This window comes from Rana temporaria, chromosome 3 (assembly GCF_905171775.1).
Source record: "Rana temporaria chromosome 3, aRanTem1.1, whole genome shotgun sequence".
Taxonomy (NCBI): domain Eukaryota; kingdom Metazoa; phylum Chordata; class Amphibia; order Anura; family Ranidae; genus Rana; species Rana temporaria.
In genome coordinates, this window is record NC_053491.1 from 143,516,896 (window position 1) to 143,535,336 (window position 18,441).

Consider the following 18,441-nt stretch of genomic DNA (forward strand, 5'->3'; position numbering starts at 1 on the left):
AGGTGACGTGGCAAGTGGACAATCCACAACTTGTGGCAGGTGATGTGGCCAGGTGATATGGCAAGTGGACAATCCACAACTTGTGGCAGGTGACGTGGCCAGGTGATGTGGCAGGTGATGTGGCCAGGTGATGTGGCAAGTGGACAATCCACAACTTGTGGCAGGTGATGTGGCAAGTGGACAATTCACAACTTGTGGCAGGTGACGAGGCAGGTGACGTGGCAAGTGGACAATCCACAACTTGTGGCAGGTGACGTGGCCAGTGGACAATCCACAACATGTGGCCAGGTGACATGGCCAGGTGACATGGCCAGGTGACATGGCCAGGTGACATGGCAAGTGGACACTCCACAACTTGTGGCATGTGATGTGGCCAGGTGATGTGGCAGGTGACGTGGCCAGGTGATGTGGCAGGCAACATGGCCAGGTGACGTGGCATGTGGACAATCCACAACTTGTGGCAGGTGACGTGGCCAGATGATGTGGCAGGTGATGTGGCCAGGTGATGTGGCAAGTGGACAATCCACAACTTGTGGAAGGTGATGTGGCAAGTGGACAATCCACAACTTGTGGCAGGTGACGTGGCCAGTGGACAATCCACAACTTGTGGTAGGTGATGTGGCCAGGTGATGTGGCAGGTGATGTAGCCAGGTGACGTGCCAAGTGGACACTCCACAACTTGTGGCAGGTGATGTGACCAGGTGATGTGGCAAGTGGACAATCCACAACTTGTGGCAGGTGACGTGGCAAGTGACTTGGTCAGGTGACATGGCCAGTGGACAATCCACAACTTGTGGAAGGTGACATGGCCAGGTGACGTGGCAGGTGATGTGGCAAGTGGACAATCCACAACTTGTGGCAGGTGATGTGGCCAGGTGACATGACCAGTTGACGTGGCAAGTGGACACTCCACAACTTGTGGAAGGTGATGTGGCCAGGTGATGTGGCAGGTGATGTGGCCAGGTGACGTGGCAAGAGGACATTTCACAACTTGTGACAGGTGACGTGGCCAGGTGACATGGCAAGTGGACAATCCACAACTTGTGGCAGGTGATGTGGCCAGGTGACATGGTAGGTGACGTGGCCAGGTGATGTGGCAAGTGGACAATCCACAACTTGTGGCAGGTGATGTGGCTAGTGGACAATCCACAACTTGTGGCAGGTGACGTGGCCAGGTGACGTGGCAAGTGGACAATCCACAACTTGTGGCAGGTGATGTGGCCAGGTGACATGGCAGGTGATGTGGCCAGGTGACATGGCCAGGTGACGTGGCAAGTGGAAATCCACAACTTGTGGCAGGTGACATGGCCAGGTGATGTTGCAAGTGGAAATCCACAACTTGTGGCAGGTGACGTGGCCAGGTGATGTTGCAAGTGGACAATCCACAACTTGTGGCAGGTGATGTGGCAAGTGGACAATCCAAAACTTGTGGCAGGTGACGTGGCAAGTGGACAATTCACAACTTGTGGCAGGTGACATGGCAGGTGACGTGGCAAGTGGAAATCCACAACTTGTGGCAGGTGACGTGGCCAGCTGACATGGCCAGTGGACAATCCACAACTTGTGGTAGGTTATGTGGCCAGGTGACGTGGCAGGTGACGTGGCCAGGTGACATGGCCAGGTGAAGTGGCAAGTGGACACGCCACAACTTGTGGCAGGTAATGTGGCCAGGTGATGTGGCAGGTGATGTAGCCAGGTGACATTGCATAATACTCTTTTATGTGTTGGGATCCATATCACTTTCCCTAAGGTGACCTTACTAATGTGACTTTCCAATCTAACCCATGATTTTTCTTTATTCTTTTTTTACCCATTCCAACACTGTGACAAAAGAATAGCAGTGTAATACATTTTCAAATCTGGTAGCCCCAACCACCTTGTGCCTTAGCTCTCATTAACACCTCCAGACTTATTCAAGGCTTTTTGTTCTGCCAAATAAACCTACGCAATAGCGTGTTTAATATTTTAAAATATGTATCTGGGATTGGGATTGGTAACATCTGCATTTTATATAATATTTTAGGAAGGATTACCATTTTAAAACAGTTTATCCTACCTATCCATGACCTTTGTCTAGAGCAGTGGTTCTCAACCTGGGGGTCGGGACCCCCTCGGGGGTCAAATGATGATCTTCCAGGGGTCACCAAACCCTGGGCTGTTCCTGAAGCCCGCACCTTTTTTGAAGCCACCCAGCAGGGCTGTCCCTGGAGCCCACAGCCACCCATTCAGTTCACAACATGGCTGGGGGGGTCAGAGACTTTAGGTCAGCTGACTGGTGAGGAATGTGAAGTGGGAGACATAGTGATTATAGTTCCCATTAAAAGTCCCCACTACAGTTCTCAGATCAGCAGATAACCTTGATCAAGAGCACCTATGTTGGCTGATCAGATCTCTCCCACCACCACTGCCACTCATCCCAACTCTCCCACCAACACTGCCACTCATCCCAACTCTCCCACCAGCACTGCCACTCATCCCAACTCTCCCACCAGCACTGCCACTTATCCCAACTCTCCAACCCCCACTGCCACTCATCCCAACTCTCTACCCCCAAGGAGTAAGGGAAGGAATAAAAATAGAGATTACGTGGAAAAGAAAGGAAAAGAGGGGGAACAACAAATAAAAAGGGAAAGAAAGAGAAAGAGCAAGAAAGACGGCTAGATTGAGGGATGGGGGGAAAAAAAGAAGAAGAAATTTGGATAGAGAGATAAAAGGGTAAGGAAAGGAGAACAAAGAGTGGTACATACTAAAATGTACCATAATGGGTTTTAATACTAGACAAATGTAAGGGTTAGGGGCGCAAATTACTTGTTTTGCCTTAGGTGCTGACAACCCACTCTACGAAAAATTTTACTGTTAGGGGTCCCCACAACTTGGGAAATTTTATCAAAGGGTCACGCCACTAGACGGTTGAGAACCACTGGTCTAGAGGCTATTTTATTTAAGTTGGTTTTGATGACATTCAACAGAGGAATACATTTCAGCTGATAAGTGGTCTACAATGAGGGTGTCATTTTAACTCTGTGTCCCTCCATACAAATGGGAAGTCCTGTTTGAGAATTCTCTCCTCCTGTAGCTTCACACTTTTATTGAGGATTTCTGATTTTAAAGGGTTTATTTTGAAATTTGCGACCTCACCATAGTTTTTTAGGGTTTTCAGAAGGTTGGGGAGGGTTGTCCTGGGGCTTGTAATATAAAACAAAATATCATCGGCGTAGGCCGCTAGTTTATGTTCCTCGCCATCAATCGATATTGCCCTGATATCAGGATTTTGTCTAATCCCAGCCAGCAAAGGTTCCAATACTAAAACAAACAATCACTAAACTTAATATAAATAATAAGTAGTCGACAGCCCATCAGAACCTGGGCTTTTCCCGGGAAGGTGATTCTTTAACGATTCTAAGTATCTCTGCCTCCGTTATGGGATCCTCTAAGGAACTGCATATTGCTTATAAAACAAAATAATTTTGCAAGACAATATCATCGAAGGAAAGCCTTGCTTATCCTGAAAAATTATGTATGTATTTTTTTCATCTGCAATGCAAATATACATTAAACATTAGGAGGTGTATGGCAGTTTAAGTATGATTTTACATAATATACACACATTCATGCAAGAGGAAGTACAATGAGAACAGTTCCTACAGTGCTACTCTCAAACATAAAAGCCCCAGTGTTGTTTGTCAACCTCTCACTCCCTTTTCCAATTCAAAAAACACTTTGCATTTTATATAATGGGTTAACAAAATATAAAGCATTCTGGGACTAGGTACAAAAAGTGGAAGGGCAGACAAATGACAGTGGAGCTTCAGTGAGAGCAAAGCTCGCCTGTCTCAATGCTGGAAGTATATGGAAAACTATTCTATCCAGCCTGATTGAATGTGTAAATATTATAGTAATGATAAGTGTATGTACCGTATAGTGTCATACACTACTTAACACTTAAAGTAGAACTAGATTTAAAAAATGTTGAATTCTGTATAAAGTAAGGGAGGATTTTTTTTGTTATCTGTGTCCTTCTGGGGAAATTCCCCTTCATAGCCAAAACAGGAAGGGAGAGGAAATAACACCATAGTGAAGGAATCCCTGGTTGCCACCAGGGTCACCCGAATAAGTGTTCCCAATGAAGATTTCTCCTCTATTTCTATTCTGACGACAACCCAAAATGTAGAATTTAACTTAATTTTCACGCTTGGTGACAACAGTAAACAGGTCAAATTGAGAGAATGAATCTCCCTAATGGAAGCACAGGCAGCAATAAACATCAGGCAGTTGTTCCAATCTTTCTGCACTGTATTCAAAACAAAAAAAGTTATTTCTTTAGTTATACTTTAACTTATATTTATACTGCAGATTCAAAAATAATAATCTGCTTTAATAGAAGTTATTGCCAAATTTAAAAGACCAATAGCAAAAATGGAAAACTTGCTCTAGTTCATAAGGATCTAGATTGTAAGCTCTAACGAGCAGGGCCCTCTGATCCCTCCTGTATTGATTTGTATTGTACTGTCTTCCCTGATGTAAAGTGCTGCACAAACTGTTATATTATTATACTATTATTATAACACTATATAAATCCTTTATAATAATAATAATAATAATAATAATAATAATAATAATAATTATACAGTTTCAAGAGCTCAGATGGTCAAAGAAGTTCTTCAACCTAGAAAGAAAAATTAAAAGTCAGCAGCTACAAATCTTGTAGCTGCTGACTTTTAATAAAAAGGACACTTGCCTTTCCAAGGATCCAGCACCAACTTTACCATTTCTTCACCAGTGTTTGGGTCCCCAGCACCAGCATGTTGCACAAAATATAACTGGATACTAATATTTATAGGTAAGGTTGATCCAGGGAATATTTGCTTGCCTCTTGGGAGATAGGGAAGATAATTTTTTCCTCCACTGGAGTAAATTGCATCATGCTTTATTGTTTTTTTTTTGCCTTCTTCTGGATCAACTGTGATTATAGGATTGAATATATGGATGTTTTCTATTTGTGTGTGTGTGTGTGTTTTGTTTCTTTTTGTGCGTTTTACTAAATGGGCTTGTGTCTTTTTCAACCAGACTAATGAAGTAACTGTGGGAAGCTGGTTGTGGTTCCTTGGCTTCCCACTGAACATGCAAAAGTTGCTATGTGCTTTGTGAATGGTTCCACAGCCTTCTGGGATCTATGAGGCTTCCTAGAAGATTGGGCGGGGGGGGGGAAATTCCGGTGGAATCCTAAAATTAGGTACCCAATCCCCCTAAAAAAGTATTATGTGCCAAATGTAGAAGAAGAGGGAGGATGATTACATAAAGTGGATTTAAAGGATCACTAAAGGAAATATTTTTTTTAGCTAAATAGCTTCCTTTACCTTACTGCAGTACTGGTTTCATGTCCTTATTGTTTGTTTTTGCTTTGAAGTTGCTGTAATTCTGCTGTGATCTCCACACTTCCTTGTTGTCGGTTTCCTTATAACCACAGTACTGGGAGCTTTTCATTGTGGTCTATGCTGTCATTACTGTGTGTCTAAAACTTAACAGAACCAATCAGATTCATTTTAAAAACAAAACACTGCCCTGGATTTGTTTGTTTTTGTTCTGTGTGTCTCTCTAGTTCACAGGAACATGAAACCAGTTTAAAAGTGAAACTAACCTGCAGGCACAATATATGATTGATTTTTATCTATTTGTAATCATTTTTAAAAGGAATCAGTTAACTTTTATGTCTCTATACCCTGTAAACAGTCATTTCAGCAAAAAATGTTTTTTCCTTTAGTGACCCTTTAAAGGGGTTGTAAAAGTTCATGTTTTTTTGCCTTAATGCACCCTGTGCATTAAGGTGAAAAAACATCCGACAATACCGGCCCCCACATTTTACTTACCCGAGGCTGTTCACCTGCTGCGCTTGCCCCCGACTTCCTCTTCACCGCTCAGCCTGGCCGTTGATTGGCTAGAGTGAATTGGCTAGAGTGGATGGATTGAAAGCAGCGCAGCCATTGGCTTGTGCTGCTGTCAATCACATCCAATGATGGGGCACGCCAGGGGGCAGGGCCGAGTGATACAGTGAGCGGCTATAGCCACCAGCTGCATAACGGAAGCGCACCTGCAAGAACTAACTACCATGCGAGAGAGCTCGCATGAAGGTGGTTAGTTCTTGTGGGGAGGAGTTTAGACAGCCGCCGAGGGACCCCAGAAGACCAGGTTCGGGGTCACTCTGTGCAAAACGAGCTGCACAGTGGAGGTAAGTATAAATAATTCTGTCAGTATGGTAATACAACACACTACTTGCTAGTGCTATCATAAAACAAATATCTAGGTACAATTATTTAAACAATAACACCTAAAAACAAAACAAAACTTACAGCCAACCTTGAGCTACACTTCAATGTTAAGTCTGTTTTTTTATCCCATGTTAGACGAATTCCTGCACCAATCTCAACAATTATGTGCGGACCAAAATCTATAACAGAATGATTAGGTTTGATTTTTTTCAGTGAGCAATCTTGGGAACTTTCAATGCTGGCTTTCCCATCTTGAAGGGTGATTATCGCCTCCTAAAATATACATAAAACAATTTTAGTTTTTAGTAAAAGTATTCATCTCAAATAATTGTGCTTGAACCGAGTTCTGTAAATGAAGCTTCTTACACAGATTCAACACATTGGAAGAACAGTAATAGACAAATGGCATAATGTAAAAAAAAGTAGGACTGTAATGAATCCAAGAATATATGAAACAGGGATTGGTGACAAATGAATAAGAACTGTTCTAAAACTTCTAAAGAAAATGAAAGGGGGCCGGACATGGGTTTGTTTGTTTTTTCTCTCCCTATCTCTGTCCCTGATGTATCTATGTATGGAGTTAACATATTGTCTGTATTGTTAATCAGGTATAAGATGTATTAATACTGCAAAGTGGATCCTGAAGAAGCCCCCCATTTGGCTGAAACACGTTGATCCGCATATGCCATATCATGCATTGATGCACACACAGATATACTATTTATCTACAGTGATAATATAATATGTTTTTATGAGGTTTCATTTTAACTTTGTATAAAAAAAGTGGTATTTTATATTGTGATACGTGTTTACTTTTTTGAGGCACTTGCAGATTCTTCCTTTAGCTTTATGTCTGTACCAAGGTACAGGCTTGCAGTTAGAAAGTTGTAGGAAGTGTTAAAGGGCTATGAGTGCGGTGATCCTATTGCGAATTATAAGTTGTCTGCTGTGATGGAAGATGGGACTTGTAGTTTATTCATTCACAGATCTCTGGGAATAAATGAGTCAGCTGTGCAGGCAAAAGTGACAGCTAATGTGGTGAGAAAATACACTGCCATGGAGGGAAAAGTTAAGGGATGGGCAGGTCCTATTTGCAATATGTTACATGTTACACCCTAAATACAGGCGTATTTTGTCACACAGCGCAAAAGGTGACATTAGTGTTTAGGTTTAATTCTGCTCTGTTTAATTGTCAGTTAAGCTAATGACGACAGCAAAGTATTTTCAATATCCTGACCAGACGTTATATGACGTCTTCAGGATATCGAGCCGATGCGCACCCTTAGCGGCAATCGTTGTTGAGGGGTGTCAGTCTGACACCCCTCAACACTGATCTAGGCAAAGAGTCTCTAACGGAGACTCTTTACCACTTGATCAGTCATGTCCAATCACGGCTGATCACGATGTAAACTGTCAGACGTGAGTAGAGGAGAGCCGATCGGCTCCTCTGACAGGGGGGTTTGTGCTGATTGATTATTAGCACAGCCACCCGGAGGATGCCCACACTGGATCACCAGGGACACCACAAGGACCACCAGGGTTGTCACCACCAGGTATGCCACCCTAGACCACCAGGGATGCCAATCAGTGCCCACAATTGATGCCAATCAGTGCCCACAATAAATGCCAATCAGAGCCCACAATGGACATCACTGATTGGCAGGCATTGTTTGGCACTAATTGGCATCCATCAGTGACACACATTACAGTACATTAGTGCCACCTATCAGTGCCCACCCATGCCACCTATCAGTGCCCACCTGTGCCGCCTATCAGTACCCATCCATGCTGCCTATCAGTGCCCATCAGTGCCGCCAATCAGTGCTCACCAGTGCCGCCAATCAGTGCCGCATATTAGTTCCCATCATCAGTTCCCATCGATACCACCTCATCAGTCCCACCTCATCGGTGCCCATGAGTGTCGCCTTATTAGTGCCCGTCAGTGCAGCCCCATCAGTGCTCATCAGTAAAGGAGGAAACGTACTTACTTACAAAGTTTTGTAAATGAAACAAAATAAAAATCCCAGAGGTGATCAAAAACCACCAAAAGAAAGCTCTATTTGTGGGAACAAAATGATAACAATTTAGTTTGGGTACAGAGTAGCATGACCGCACAATTGTCATTCAAAGTGCGACAGCGCTGAAAACTTAAAATTGGTCTGGGCAGGAAGGTGTATAAGTGCCCAGTATTGAAGTGGTTAATTAGTATTTGCTACTGATCTATTACTTAGTTTTAGTTACTTTTCATTTGTAATAAGCCAAGTATTACGGTTACATATACGTTGCAATATATCATTGTTTTAGATTAAATTGGATTATATACAGTATGTATTATGGTTCAAGTCTTTCTTTTAAGCATTCTTCATGCTTACTGTGTTATAACAGTATTAAAATACCTAATAATCAGACTAACCACACTTAAACTGTATTTGAAGGATTATTGAAATAATATGTTTTGGGTTTATATTGGTAGCACTACCCCCGTAGGAGCTGCTGGTTAGTTTTGGGCCTGCACATTACCTCAACACTTGTTGTCTAGGGGAAGAAAGTCTGAAATAATTCCAATGTCCACACAAGATGTAAAACCTATAACTGTCAGGTTTTATTCTTTTTTGCTTGAACTTGTAGAGAAGGTAGAAGGATGAAGGGGAAGGGAAGGGAAGGTATACGGTACAGATCACTGGGGAAAACCCCTAAACTTCAAAGTCATTCGCCACTCCCTCCTGAGTGGGTATTGCTCACCCAGATAGACCCCTCTCACCTGGCCTAGCAGCCGGAATGATGCACGAACAGTTCGCTAACAGTCTCTGCCACAGACTGATTGAGAACAAATTGAATAGCCCGGAATCCTCTGCCACAGGATGTAATGCCTGAACTTCCAGCCGTACAGTTAAAGAGCCTTTAAGCCGACCCGGCGAACTGTAAGACAACCTAAATTGTGGATCCCTCCTTAATTAAGTCACCAGGCCCATCCCGAGACATAAGCCTTCCGCTTGGTCTCCTTCAGGGCAGGTCCTTCCCCGGTTTTCTTCATTAAGTGTAGCTTCCTTTACTTAGATTTACAGCTTAGGATCCCTCTTGATTTGTAGACCCCAGCCAGCATAACTGAGCCTACTAGCAGAGATGCCTTGGGCCAACAAAAAGATACTCAATGACCTATGGCTTACTCGGGTTCCAACACTGACCTGTGGGGGTATCGCCACCTACAGGTAACAGTGGGAAAATGCTATCCGGCACAGCCACTGCCAGAACAGAGGCTAATTTAGAATAAAACATACAGTCTGAGCCACATTATCGGCTCAGACACCCACTAAATTTAACATAACGCCCAGTCATTTGGGAGCAGGGCGCTACATATTATAATAATTTTTTATACTATAATACATTACATATAACCGAGCATGTAAACTTATCTGTGTGTTGCTAAATCACCTTACAGGGTTATGACTAAGCACCAGACCTTAGTGCGAAACGCGTCAGTTATATATCCCACTGCTTGCTGTGTTTTGTAGTGCTTTTATCCTTTTTCACCATTAAAGGCCACTTTACAAGTTTTTTTTTTTGGTGTGCGGCTGTCCATATATTTTTTCCTCCCATTTAAACTTATTATCTGTGTGTGTGCTAAAGATGCAGCATATGTCATCTGACATTCTTGGTTTAAAGCTGAACTTCACATGTTTGCAGGTAAAAAAAATTGCACTTTTTTTTTTTTAATAGGAACCTGTAAAGCATTGCACCCGTTTAGCAGAATGGGTGCAATATCAGGCTCCTGCAGACTGCCAATGTCGCTGTCTACCCGTACCTTAAACAGGTTAACTAAAACTGGAGAGTGCAAAATCTGGTGCAGCTCTGTATAGAAACAAATCGACTTACAGGGTTTTCTGTCAAAGCGTAAATAAACAACCTGAAGTTAGTAGCAAACTGGCTACCATGCACAGCTGCACCAAATTTTGCACTCTCCACTAGGGATGAGCCGAACATACCCGCGTTCGGTTCGCACCAGAACTTTCAAACGGACCGAACGTTCACGCGAACATTTAGAACCCCATTGAAGTTTATGGGACTCGAACGTTCGAATTCAAAAGTTCTCATTTTAAAGCCCAATATGCAAGTTATTGTTGGAAAACGTCTTTGAGAACCCGGGTCTTGCCCCAGGGAACATGTATCAATGGAAAAAAAAGTTTTGAAAACTGTAGTTTTTTCTGGAGCAGCATTTTAATGATGCTTAAAGTGAAAAAAAAATGAAAAATTCCTTTAAATATCGTACCTGCTGGGTGTCTATAGTAGTGGCACGTGTTTAGAAATGTCCCTGCACAACATGAGATTACTATAAGAAAAAATACATTTAATACTGCTTGCGGCTTTAATGTAATGTTTGGTCCCTGCAATATGGATAAAAATCATTAAAAAAAATAGCATGAGTTTCCCCGCCACCACTCCCCCCAAGACCCAGTGCCGATCCTGACCTCCCTGGGGCCCTAAGCAAAATGACCTAGCACATTAAAAATGAGAAGCGGAGGGCGCTGACGACAGTGACATGTCACATTAAAGAAAGTTGAGAAGCGGGAGGAGGGGGCGAAAATGACTTCTCACCAGGCGGGGCCTCTAGTAATTTGGGGGGCCCTTTGCAGCTTTGCGGGGCCCTAAGCGGCTTGCATAGTGAGCATAGGCTCAGGGAGGATCGGCCCTGACAAGACCTTTTGGCCCTATATACTTTGAACAGCAGTATACAGGTGGTGCAAACAAGATAAGGACTGTAGGTTTGTTAAGTAGAATCTGAACCATGTCAGACTTTGCTGCTGCATATTGCACAATTTCCTAAAGAGACCCTCAACAAACTACATGACACTTGTGCCTGATGAGGCCACTGATGTTCCAGTGGTGGTGGCCCGTGAGACTGTCCATACAGGCTTGGCCCCCTAAAGTGCACGTGCTGTGTGGCAACAATATGCCGATTATTTTAGGGTTGGGGGGGGGGGGCATTACAATGCCAGATCTTGGCTCAATAAAACATTTTTTTGGGAAAGAAAAATTCTAGAAAAAAGGGGGGTTGCCATCCGGGGCCCCCTTTGAACAAATTCTGTGAAGAACTCCTGTTCTCTGAAGGCCTCCATTATTTCTGCAAGTCAAAATTAAGCAAAAAAAGCTAATGTCAGTCAAGCCTTAGCTTTCTCCCCATATCTAACCCACAAACTCATCCACTGATCATAAAGTCCAAAATCAAGTTTCGTATCGTCGTACTGCACGATCGTTTTTCCGAAGTTTTCTACCGACTGTGAACAACGTTCTCACTCGCTCAAATGAACAGCACGATTGCAGCAACAACAACTGCGTTTAGGTGCAAATGAACAGCACACTTGCAGTAACAGCAACTGCGTTTAGGTGCAAATGAACAGAACACTTGCAGTAACATCAACTACATTTAGGTGCAAATGAACAGCACGGTTGCAGTAACAGCAACTGCGTTTAGGTGCAAATGAACAGCACGGTTGCAGTAACAGCAACTGCGTTTAGGTGCAAATGAACAGCACGGTTGCAGTAACAGCAACTGCGTTTAGGTGCAAATGAACAGCACACTTGCAGTAACAGCAACTGCGTTTAGGTGCAAATGAACAGCACGGTTGCAGTAACAGCAACCGCGTTTAGGTGCAAATGAACAGAACACAGGCAATACAACACGTTAGAGCACTGCAGCTAGCACAATCTACTGCCTGCCAAATAGGAATAGCTGATCTAGCTAAGCTATACAGTGTATAAATATATAGTATGTACAACTCCTAGGATGTATATATATCCTCTACACACTGTAAATTTAACTAAACTGACTAGCCTGCCTGCCCTATCTATCTATCTATCTATCTATCTGGTAGAAAAGACACTGGGCCAGATTCACAAAGGAGATAGGACGAAGTATCTCAGATACTCCGTCGTATCTCTGAGGCCTCGTACACACGGCCGAGGAACTCGACGTGCCAAACACGTCGAGTTCCTCGGCCAGTTCAGCCCTGAAGCCGCCGAGGACCTCGGCGGGAGGAGAGCTCCCATAGAACAACGAGGAAATAGAGAACATGTTCTCTATTTCCTCGCCGAGGTCCTCGTCGGCTTCCTCGGCCGAAAGTGTACACACGACCAGTTTCCTCGGCAGAATTCAGCCAGAAACTCGGTCGGAAGCTGAATTCTGCCGAGGAAACTGGTCGTGTGTACGGGGCCTCAGAGTATCTATGCGACTGATTCATAGAATCAGTTACGCATAGATAGCCAGAAGATCCGACAGGTGTAATGGACTTACACTGTCGGATCTTAGGATGCACTACCGCGGCCGCCGCTGGGGGGAGTTCGCGTCGTAAACCAGCGTCGGGTATGCAAATTAGGAGTTACGGCGATCCACGAAGATTTTTCCCGTCGTTACGTCGTCGCAAGTGTTAGATTTCCGTCGCAAAGATAGGGCACCTTTAATATGGTGGAAAAGTACTCCACCATGTTAAAGTATGCCTGTCTTTCCCGCGTCGCTTTTGAATTATTTTAAATTTTTTTATTTTTCCCGGCGTAAGTGCTTTGTTGACGTCGCTATTCTTAAAACGTCGGCGCGTCGTAATTTCGCGCAAAGCACGTTGGGAAATTTGCGACGGGAGCATGCACAGTACATCTGGCGCTGGAGCGCGCATAATTTAAATGGTACCCGCCCCATTTGAATTGGACCGCCTTGCGCCGGACGTGTTTACGATACACCGCCGCAAATTTCCAGGTAAGTGCTTTGTGGATCGGGCACTTAGACTGAAAACTTGCGGCGGTGTAACGTAAACAGTTTACGTTACGCTGCGCCGCGGGTATGTGAATCTGGCCCACTGTGTCTCTCTCTCTCTAACTGACTGACTGTCTGATCTGTTCTTTAACAACGCCGCAACACACTACACGCGGCCAAAATGCAGGCGGCCTTATATAGTGTGGGACGTGTACTAAACACCCTGAGCCATAATTAGCCAAAGCCACCCTGGCTTTGGCCAATTATGGCTCTCCGTTTTTTGCGCACTATGATTGGCCAAGCATGCAGGGTCATAGTGCATGCTTGACCAATCATCAGCGCGCAATGCCGCAGTGAATTATGGGCCGTTGCGTGTCACTCGAATTTGGCACGAACGACCCATTTTGTTTGAATTTCGTCGAACGTACGAACAGACGATGTTCGAGTCGAACATACGTTTGAGTCGAACACAAAGCTCATCCCTACTCTCCACTTTTAGTAAATCAACCCCAATGCAACATATTGTTACTTTTATATCTTTCTGTTCATTCATGTGCACATCAAAGGGATGAAATTAGATTTGCAGATGATGTAAAGCAACCTGACAACATTTTTTATTTTTTTTAATAATACCTTCAACTCCTTATTACCCATTAATCTTTCTCTAATCAGCCTTAACCACTTGCTTACTGGGCATTTAAACCCCCCTTACTGCCCAGGCCAATTTTCAGCTTTCAGCGCTGTCACTCTTTGAATGACAATTGCGCGGTCATGCAACACTTTACCCAAATGTAATTGTTATAATTTTTCCCAACAAAAATGTAGCTTTCTTTTGCTAGTATTTAATCTATCTGATCTGAATTTAATATTTAATGTAGCTGTCTGTCGGGAAGTGGTTCTTCTTAGTCTGCCTCTCTCTATAGCTATTATTTTCCTCATTTTCCTTTTCATTTGTTTCTGTATTAATAACTTTTAATATTTAAACTTTTTCAATTTTTTTTGTTTTTTTATATATTTTTACACAATTAACATATATTATTAACACATTTCCCATTTTAAAAAGCACAAAATTGTTAAAACCACTTTAATTATCTTGTAAATAACTTTGCAATGATTTATACCAGAATAATAATTTTAGTGTTGTTTTAAACACTAAAGGACAAATTACAAAATAAAATGTGTACATTTTTTGTGCATTAACACAATTTCTTATTGCTTAAAAAAAGAAAAAGTGAGTTTGTTTAGTTTTGTTGCATTTCATTGTCTACGGCAGTGATTCTCAAATGTGAGAATGTGTTCCATGTGACATTTGCATGTGTGCCGTATGAGTATTGAAAAATATTTAAAATTGCTAGCATCTTGAAACCTTGAATGTATTGGACAATTAAATGGTAAAGCTAATGTCAGTCAAGCCTTAGCTTTCTCCCCATATCTAACCCACAAACTCATCCACTGATCATAAAGTCCAAAATCAAGTTTCGTATCGTCGTACTGCACGATCGTTTTTCCGAAGTTTTCTACCGACTGTGAACAACGTTCTCACTCGCTCAAATGAACAGCACGATTGCAGCAACAACAACTGCGTTTAGGTGCAAATGAACAGCACACTTGCAGTAACAGCAACTGCGTTTAGGTGCAAATGAACAGAACACTTGCAGTAACATCAACTACATTTAGGTGCAAATGAACAGCACGGTTGCAGTAACAGCAACTGCGTTTAGGTGCAAATGAACAGCACGGTTGCAGTAACAGCAACTGCGTTTAGGTGCAAATGAACAGCACACTTGCAGTAACAGCAACTGCGTTTAGGTGCAAATGAACAGCACGGTTGCAGTAACAGCAACCGCGTTTAGGTGCAAATGAACAGAACACAGGCAATACAACACGTTAGAGCACTGCAGCTAGCACAATCTACTGCCTGCCAAATAGGAATAGCTGATCTAGCTAAGCTATACAGTGTATAAATATATAGTATGTACAACTCCTAGGATGTATATATATCCTCTACACACTGTAAATTTAACTAAACTGACTAGCCTGCCTGCCCTATCTATCTATCTATCTATCTATCTGGTAGAAAAGACACTGGGCCAGATTCACAAAGGAGATAGGACGAAGTATCTCAGATACTCCGTCGTATCTCTCAGAGTATCTATGCGACTGATTCATAGAATCAGTTACGCATAGATAGCCAGAAGATCCGACAGGTGTAATGGACTTACACTGTCGGATCTTAGGATGCACTACCGCGGCCGCCGCTGGGGGGAGTTCGCGTCGTAAACCAGCGTCGGGTATGCAAATTAGGAGTTACGGCGATCCACGAAGATTTTTCCCGTCGTTACGTCGTCGCAAGTGTTAGATTTCCGTCGCAAAGATAGGGCACCTTTAATATGGTGGAAAAGTACTCCACCATGTTAAAGTATGCCTGTCTTTCCCGCGTCGCTTTTGAATTATTTTAAATTTTTTTATTTTTCCCGGCGTAAGTGCTTTGTTGACGTCGCTATTCTTAAAACGTCGGCGCATCGTAATTTCGCGCAAAGCACGTTGGGAAATTTGCGACGGGAGCATGCACAGTACATCTGGCGCTGGAGCGCGCATAATTTAAATGGTACCCGCCCCATTTGAATTGGACCGCCTTGCGCCGGACGTGTTTACGATACACCGCCGCAAATTTCCAGGTAAGTGCTTTGTGGATCGGGCACTTAGACTGAAAACTTGCGGCGGTGTAACGTAAACAGTTTACGTTACGCTGCGCCGCGGGTATGTGAATCTGGCCCACTGTGTCTCTCTCTCTCTAACTGACTGACTGTCTGATCTGTTCTTTAACAACGCCGCAACACACTACACGCGGCCAAAATGCAGGCGGCCTTATATAGTGTGGGACGTGTACTAAACACCCTGAGCCATAATTAGCCAAAGCCACCCTGGCTTTGGCCAATTATGGCTCTCCGTTTTTTGCGCACTATGATTGGCCAAGCATGCAGGGTCATAGTGCATGCTTGACCAATCATCAGCGCGCAATGCCGCAGTGAATTATGGGCCGTTGCGTGTCACTCGAATTTGGCACGAACGACCCATTTTGTTTGAATTTCGTCGAACGTACGAACAGACGATGTTCGAGTCGAACATACGTTTGAGTCGAACACAAAGCTCATCCCTACTCTCCACTTTTAGTAAATCAACCCCAATGCAACATATTGTTACTTTTATATCTTTCTGTTCATTCATGTGCACATCAAAGGGATGAAATTAGATTTGCAGATGATGTAAAGCAACCTGACAACATTTTTTATTTTTTTTAATAATACCTTCAACTCCTTATTACCCATTAATCTTTCTCTAATCAGCCTTAACCACTTGCTTACTGGGCATTTAAACCCCCCTTACTGCCCAGGCCAATTTTCAGCTTTCAGCGCTGTCACTCTTTGAATGACAATTGCGCGGTCATGCAACACTTTACCCAAATGTAATTGTTATAATTTTTCCCAACAAAAATGTAGCTTTCTTTTGCTAGTATTTAATCTATCTGATCTGAATTTAATATTTAATGTAGCTGTCTGTCGGGAAGTGGTTCTTCTTAGTCTGCCTCTCTCTATAGCTATTATTTTCCTCATTTTCCTTTTCATTTGTTTCTGTATTAATAACTTTTAATATTTAAACTTTTTCAATTTTTTTTGTTTTTTTATATATTTTTACACAATTAACATATATTATTAACACATTTCCCATTTTAAAAAGCACAAAATTGTTAAAACCACTTTAATTATCTTGTAAATAACTTTGCAATGATTTATACCAGAATAATAATTTTAGTGTTGTTTTAAACACTAAAGGACAAATTACAAAATAAAATGTGTACATTTTTTGTGCATTAACACAATTTCTTATTGCTTAAAAAAAGAAAAAGTGAGTTTGTTTAGTTTTGTTGCATTTCATTGTCTACGGCAGTGATTCTCAAATGTGAGAATGTGTTCCATGTGACATTTGCATGTGTGCCGTATGAGTATTGAAAAATATTTAAAATTGCTAGCATCTTGAAACCTTGAATGTATTGGACAATTAAATGGTAAAGCTAATGTCAGTCAAGCCTTAGCTTTCTCCCCATATCTAACCCACAAACTCATCCACTGATCATAAAGTCCAAAATCAAGTTTCGTATCGTCGTACTGCACGATCGTTTTTCCGAAGTTTTCTACCGACTGTGAACAACGTTCTCACTCGCTCAAATGAACAGCACGATTGCAGCAACAACAACTGCGTTTAGGTGCAAATGAACAGCACACTTGCAGTAACAGCAACTGCGTTTAGGTGCAAATGAACAGAACACTTGCAGTAACATCAACTACATTTAGGTGCAAATGAACAGCACGGTTGCAGTAACAGCAACTGCGTTTAGGTGCAAATGAACAGCACGGTTGCAGTAACAGCAACTGCGTTTAGGTGCAAATGAACAGCACACTTGCAGTAACAGCAACTGCGTTTAGGTGCAAATGAACAGCACGGTTGCAGTAACAGCAACCGCGTTTAGGTGCAAATGAACAGAACACAGGCAATACAACACGTTAGAGCACTGCAGCTAGCACAATCTACTGCCTGCCAAATAGGAATAGCTGATCTAGCTAAGCTATACAGTGTATAAATATATAGTATGTACAACTCCTAGGATGTATATATATCCTCTACACACTGTAAATTTAACTAAACTGACTAGCCTGCCTGCCCTATCTATCTATCTATCTATCTATCTGGTAGAAAAGACACTGGGCCAGATTCACAAAGGAGATAGGACGAAGTATCTCAGATACTCCGTCGTATCTCTCAGAGTATCTATGCGACTGATTCATAGAATCAGTTACGCATAGATAGCCAGAAGATCCGACAGGTGTAATGGACTTACACTGTCGGATCTTAGGATGCACTACCGCGGCCGCCGCTGGGGGGAGTTCGCGTCGTAAACCAGCGTCGGGTATGCAAATTAGGAGTTACGGCGATCCACGAAGATTTTTCCCGTCGTTACGTCGTCGCAAGTGTTAGATTTCCGTCGCAAAGATAGGGCACCTTTAATATGGTGGAAAAGTACTCCACCATGTTAAAGTATGCCTGTCTTTCCCGCGTCGCTTTTGAATTATTTTACATTTTTTTATTTTTCCCGGCGTAAGTGCTTTGTTGACGTCGCTATTCTTAAAACGTCGGCGCGTCGTAATTTCGCGCAAAGCACGTTGGGAAATTTGCGACGGGAGCATGCACAGTACATCTGGCGCTGGAGCGCGCATAATTTAAATGGTACCCGCCCCATTTGAATTGGACCGCCTTGCGCCGGACGTGTTTACGATACACCGCCGCAAATTTCCAGGTAAGTGCTTTGTGGATCGGGCACTTAGACTGAAAACTTGCGGCGGTGTAACGTAAACAGTTTACGTTACGCTGCGCCGC

The 18,441-nt window shown here is 42.9% G+C and overlaps 1 protein-coding gene across 50 annotated transcripts in view; it reads right to left on the minus strand.

Moving 5' to 3' along the window:
- LOC120931788 (mucin-19-like) overlaps positions 1-18,441 on the minus strand; it is a 584,870-nt gene that overhangs the window by 347,732 nt on the left and 218,697 nt on the right. For all 50 annotated transcript variants that reach the window (XM_040343605.1, XM_040343590.1, XM_040343599.1 and 47 more), the window contains one exon: positions 6,348-6,539. In XM_040343605.1, the coding sequence (XP_040199539.1) occupies positions 6,348-6,539 (192 nt within the window). The remainder of the gene's footprint in view (positions 1-6,347; positions 6,540-18,441) is intronic.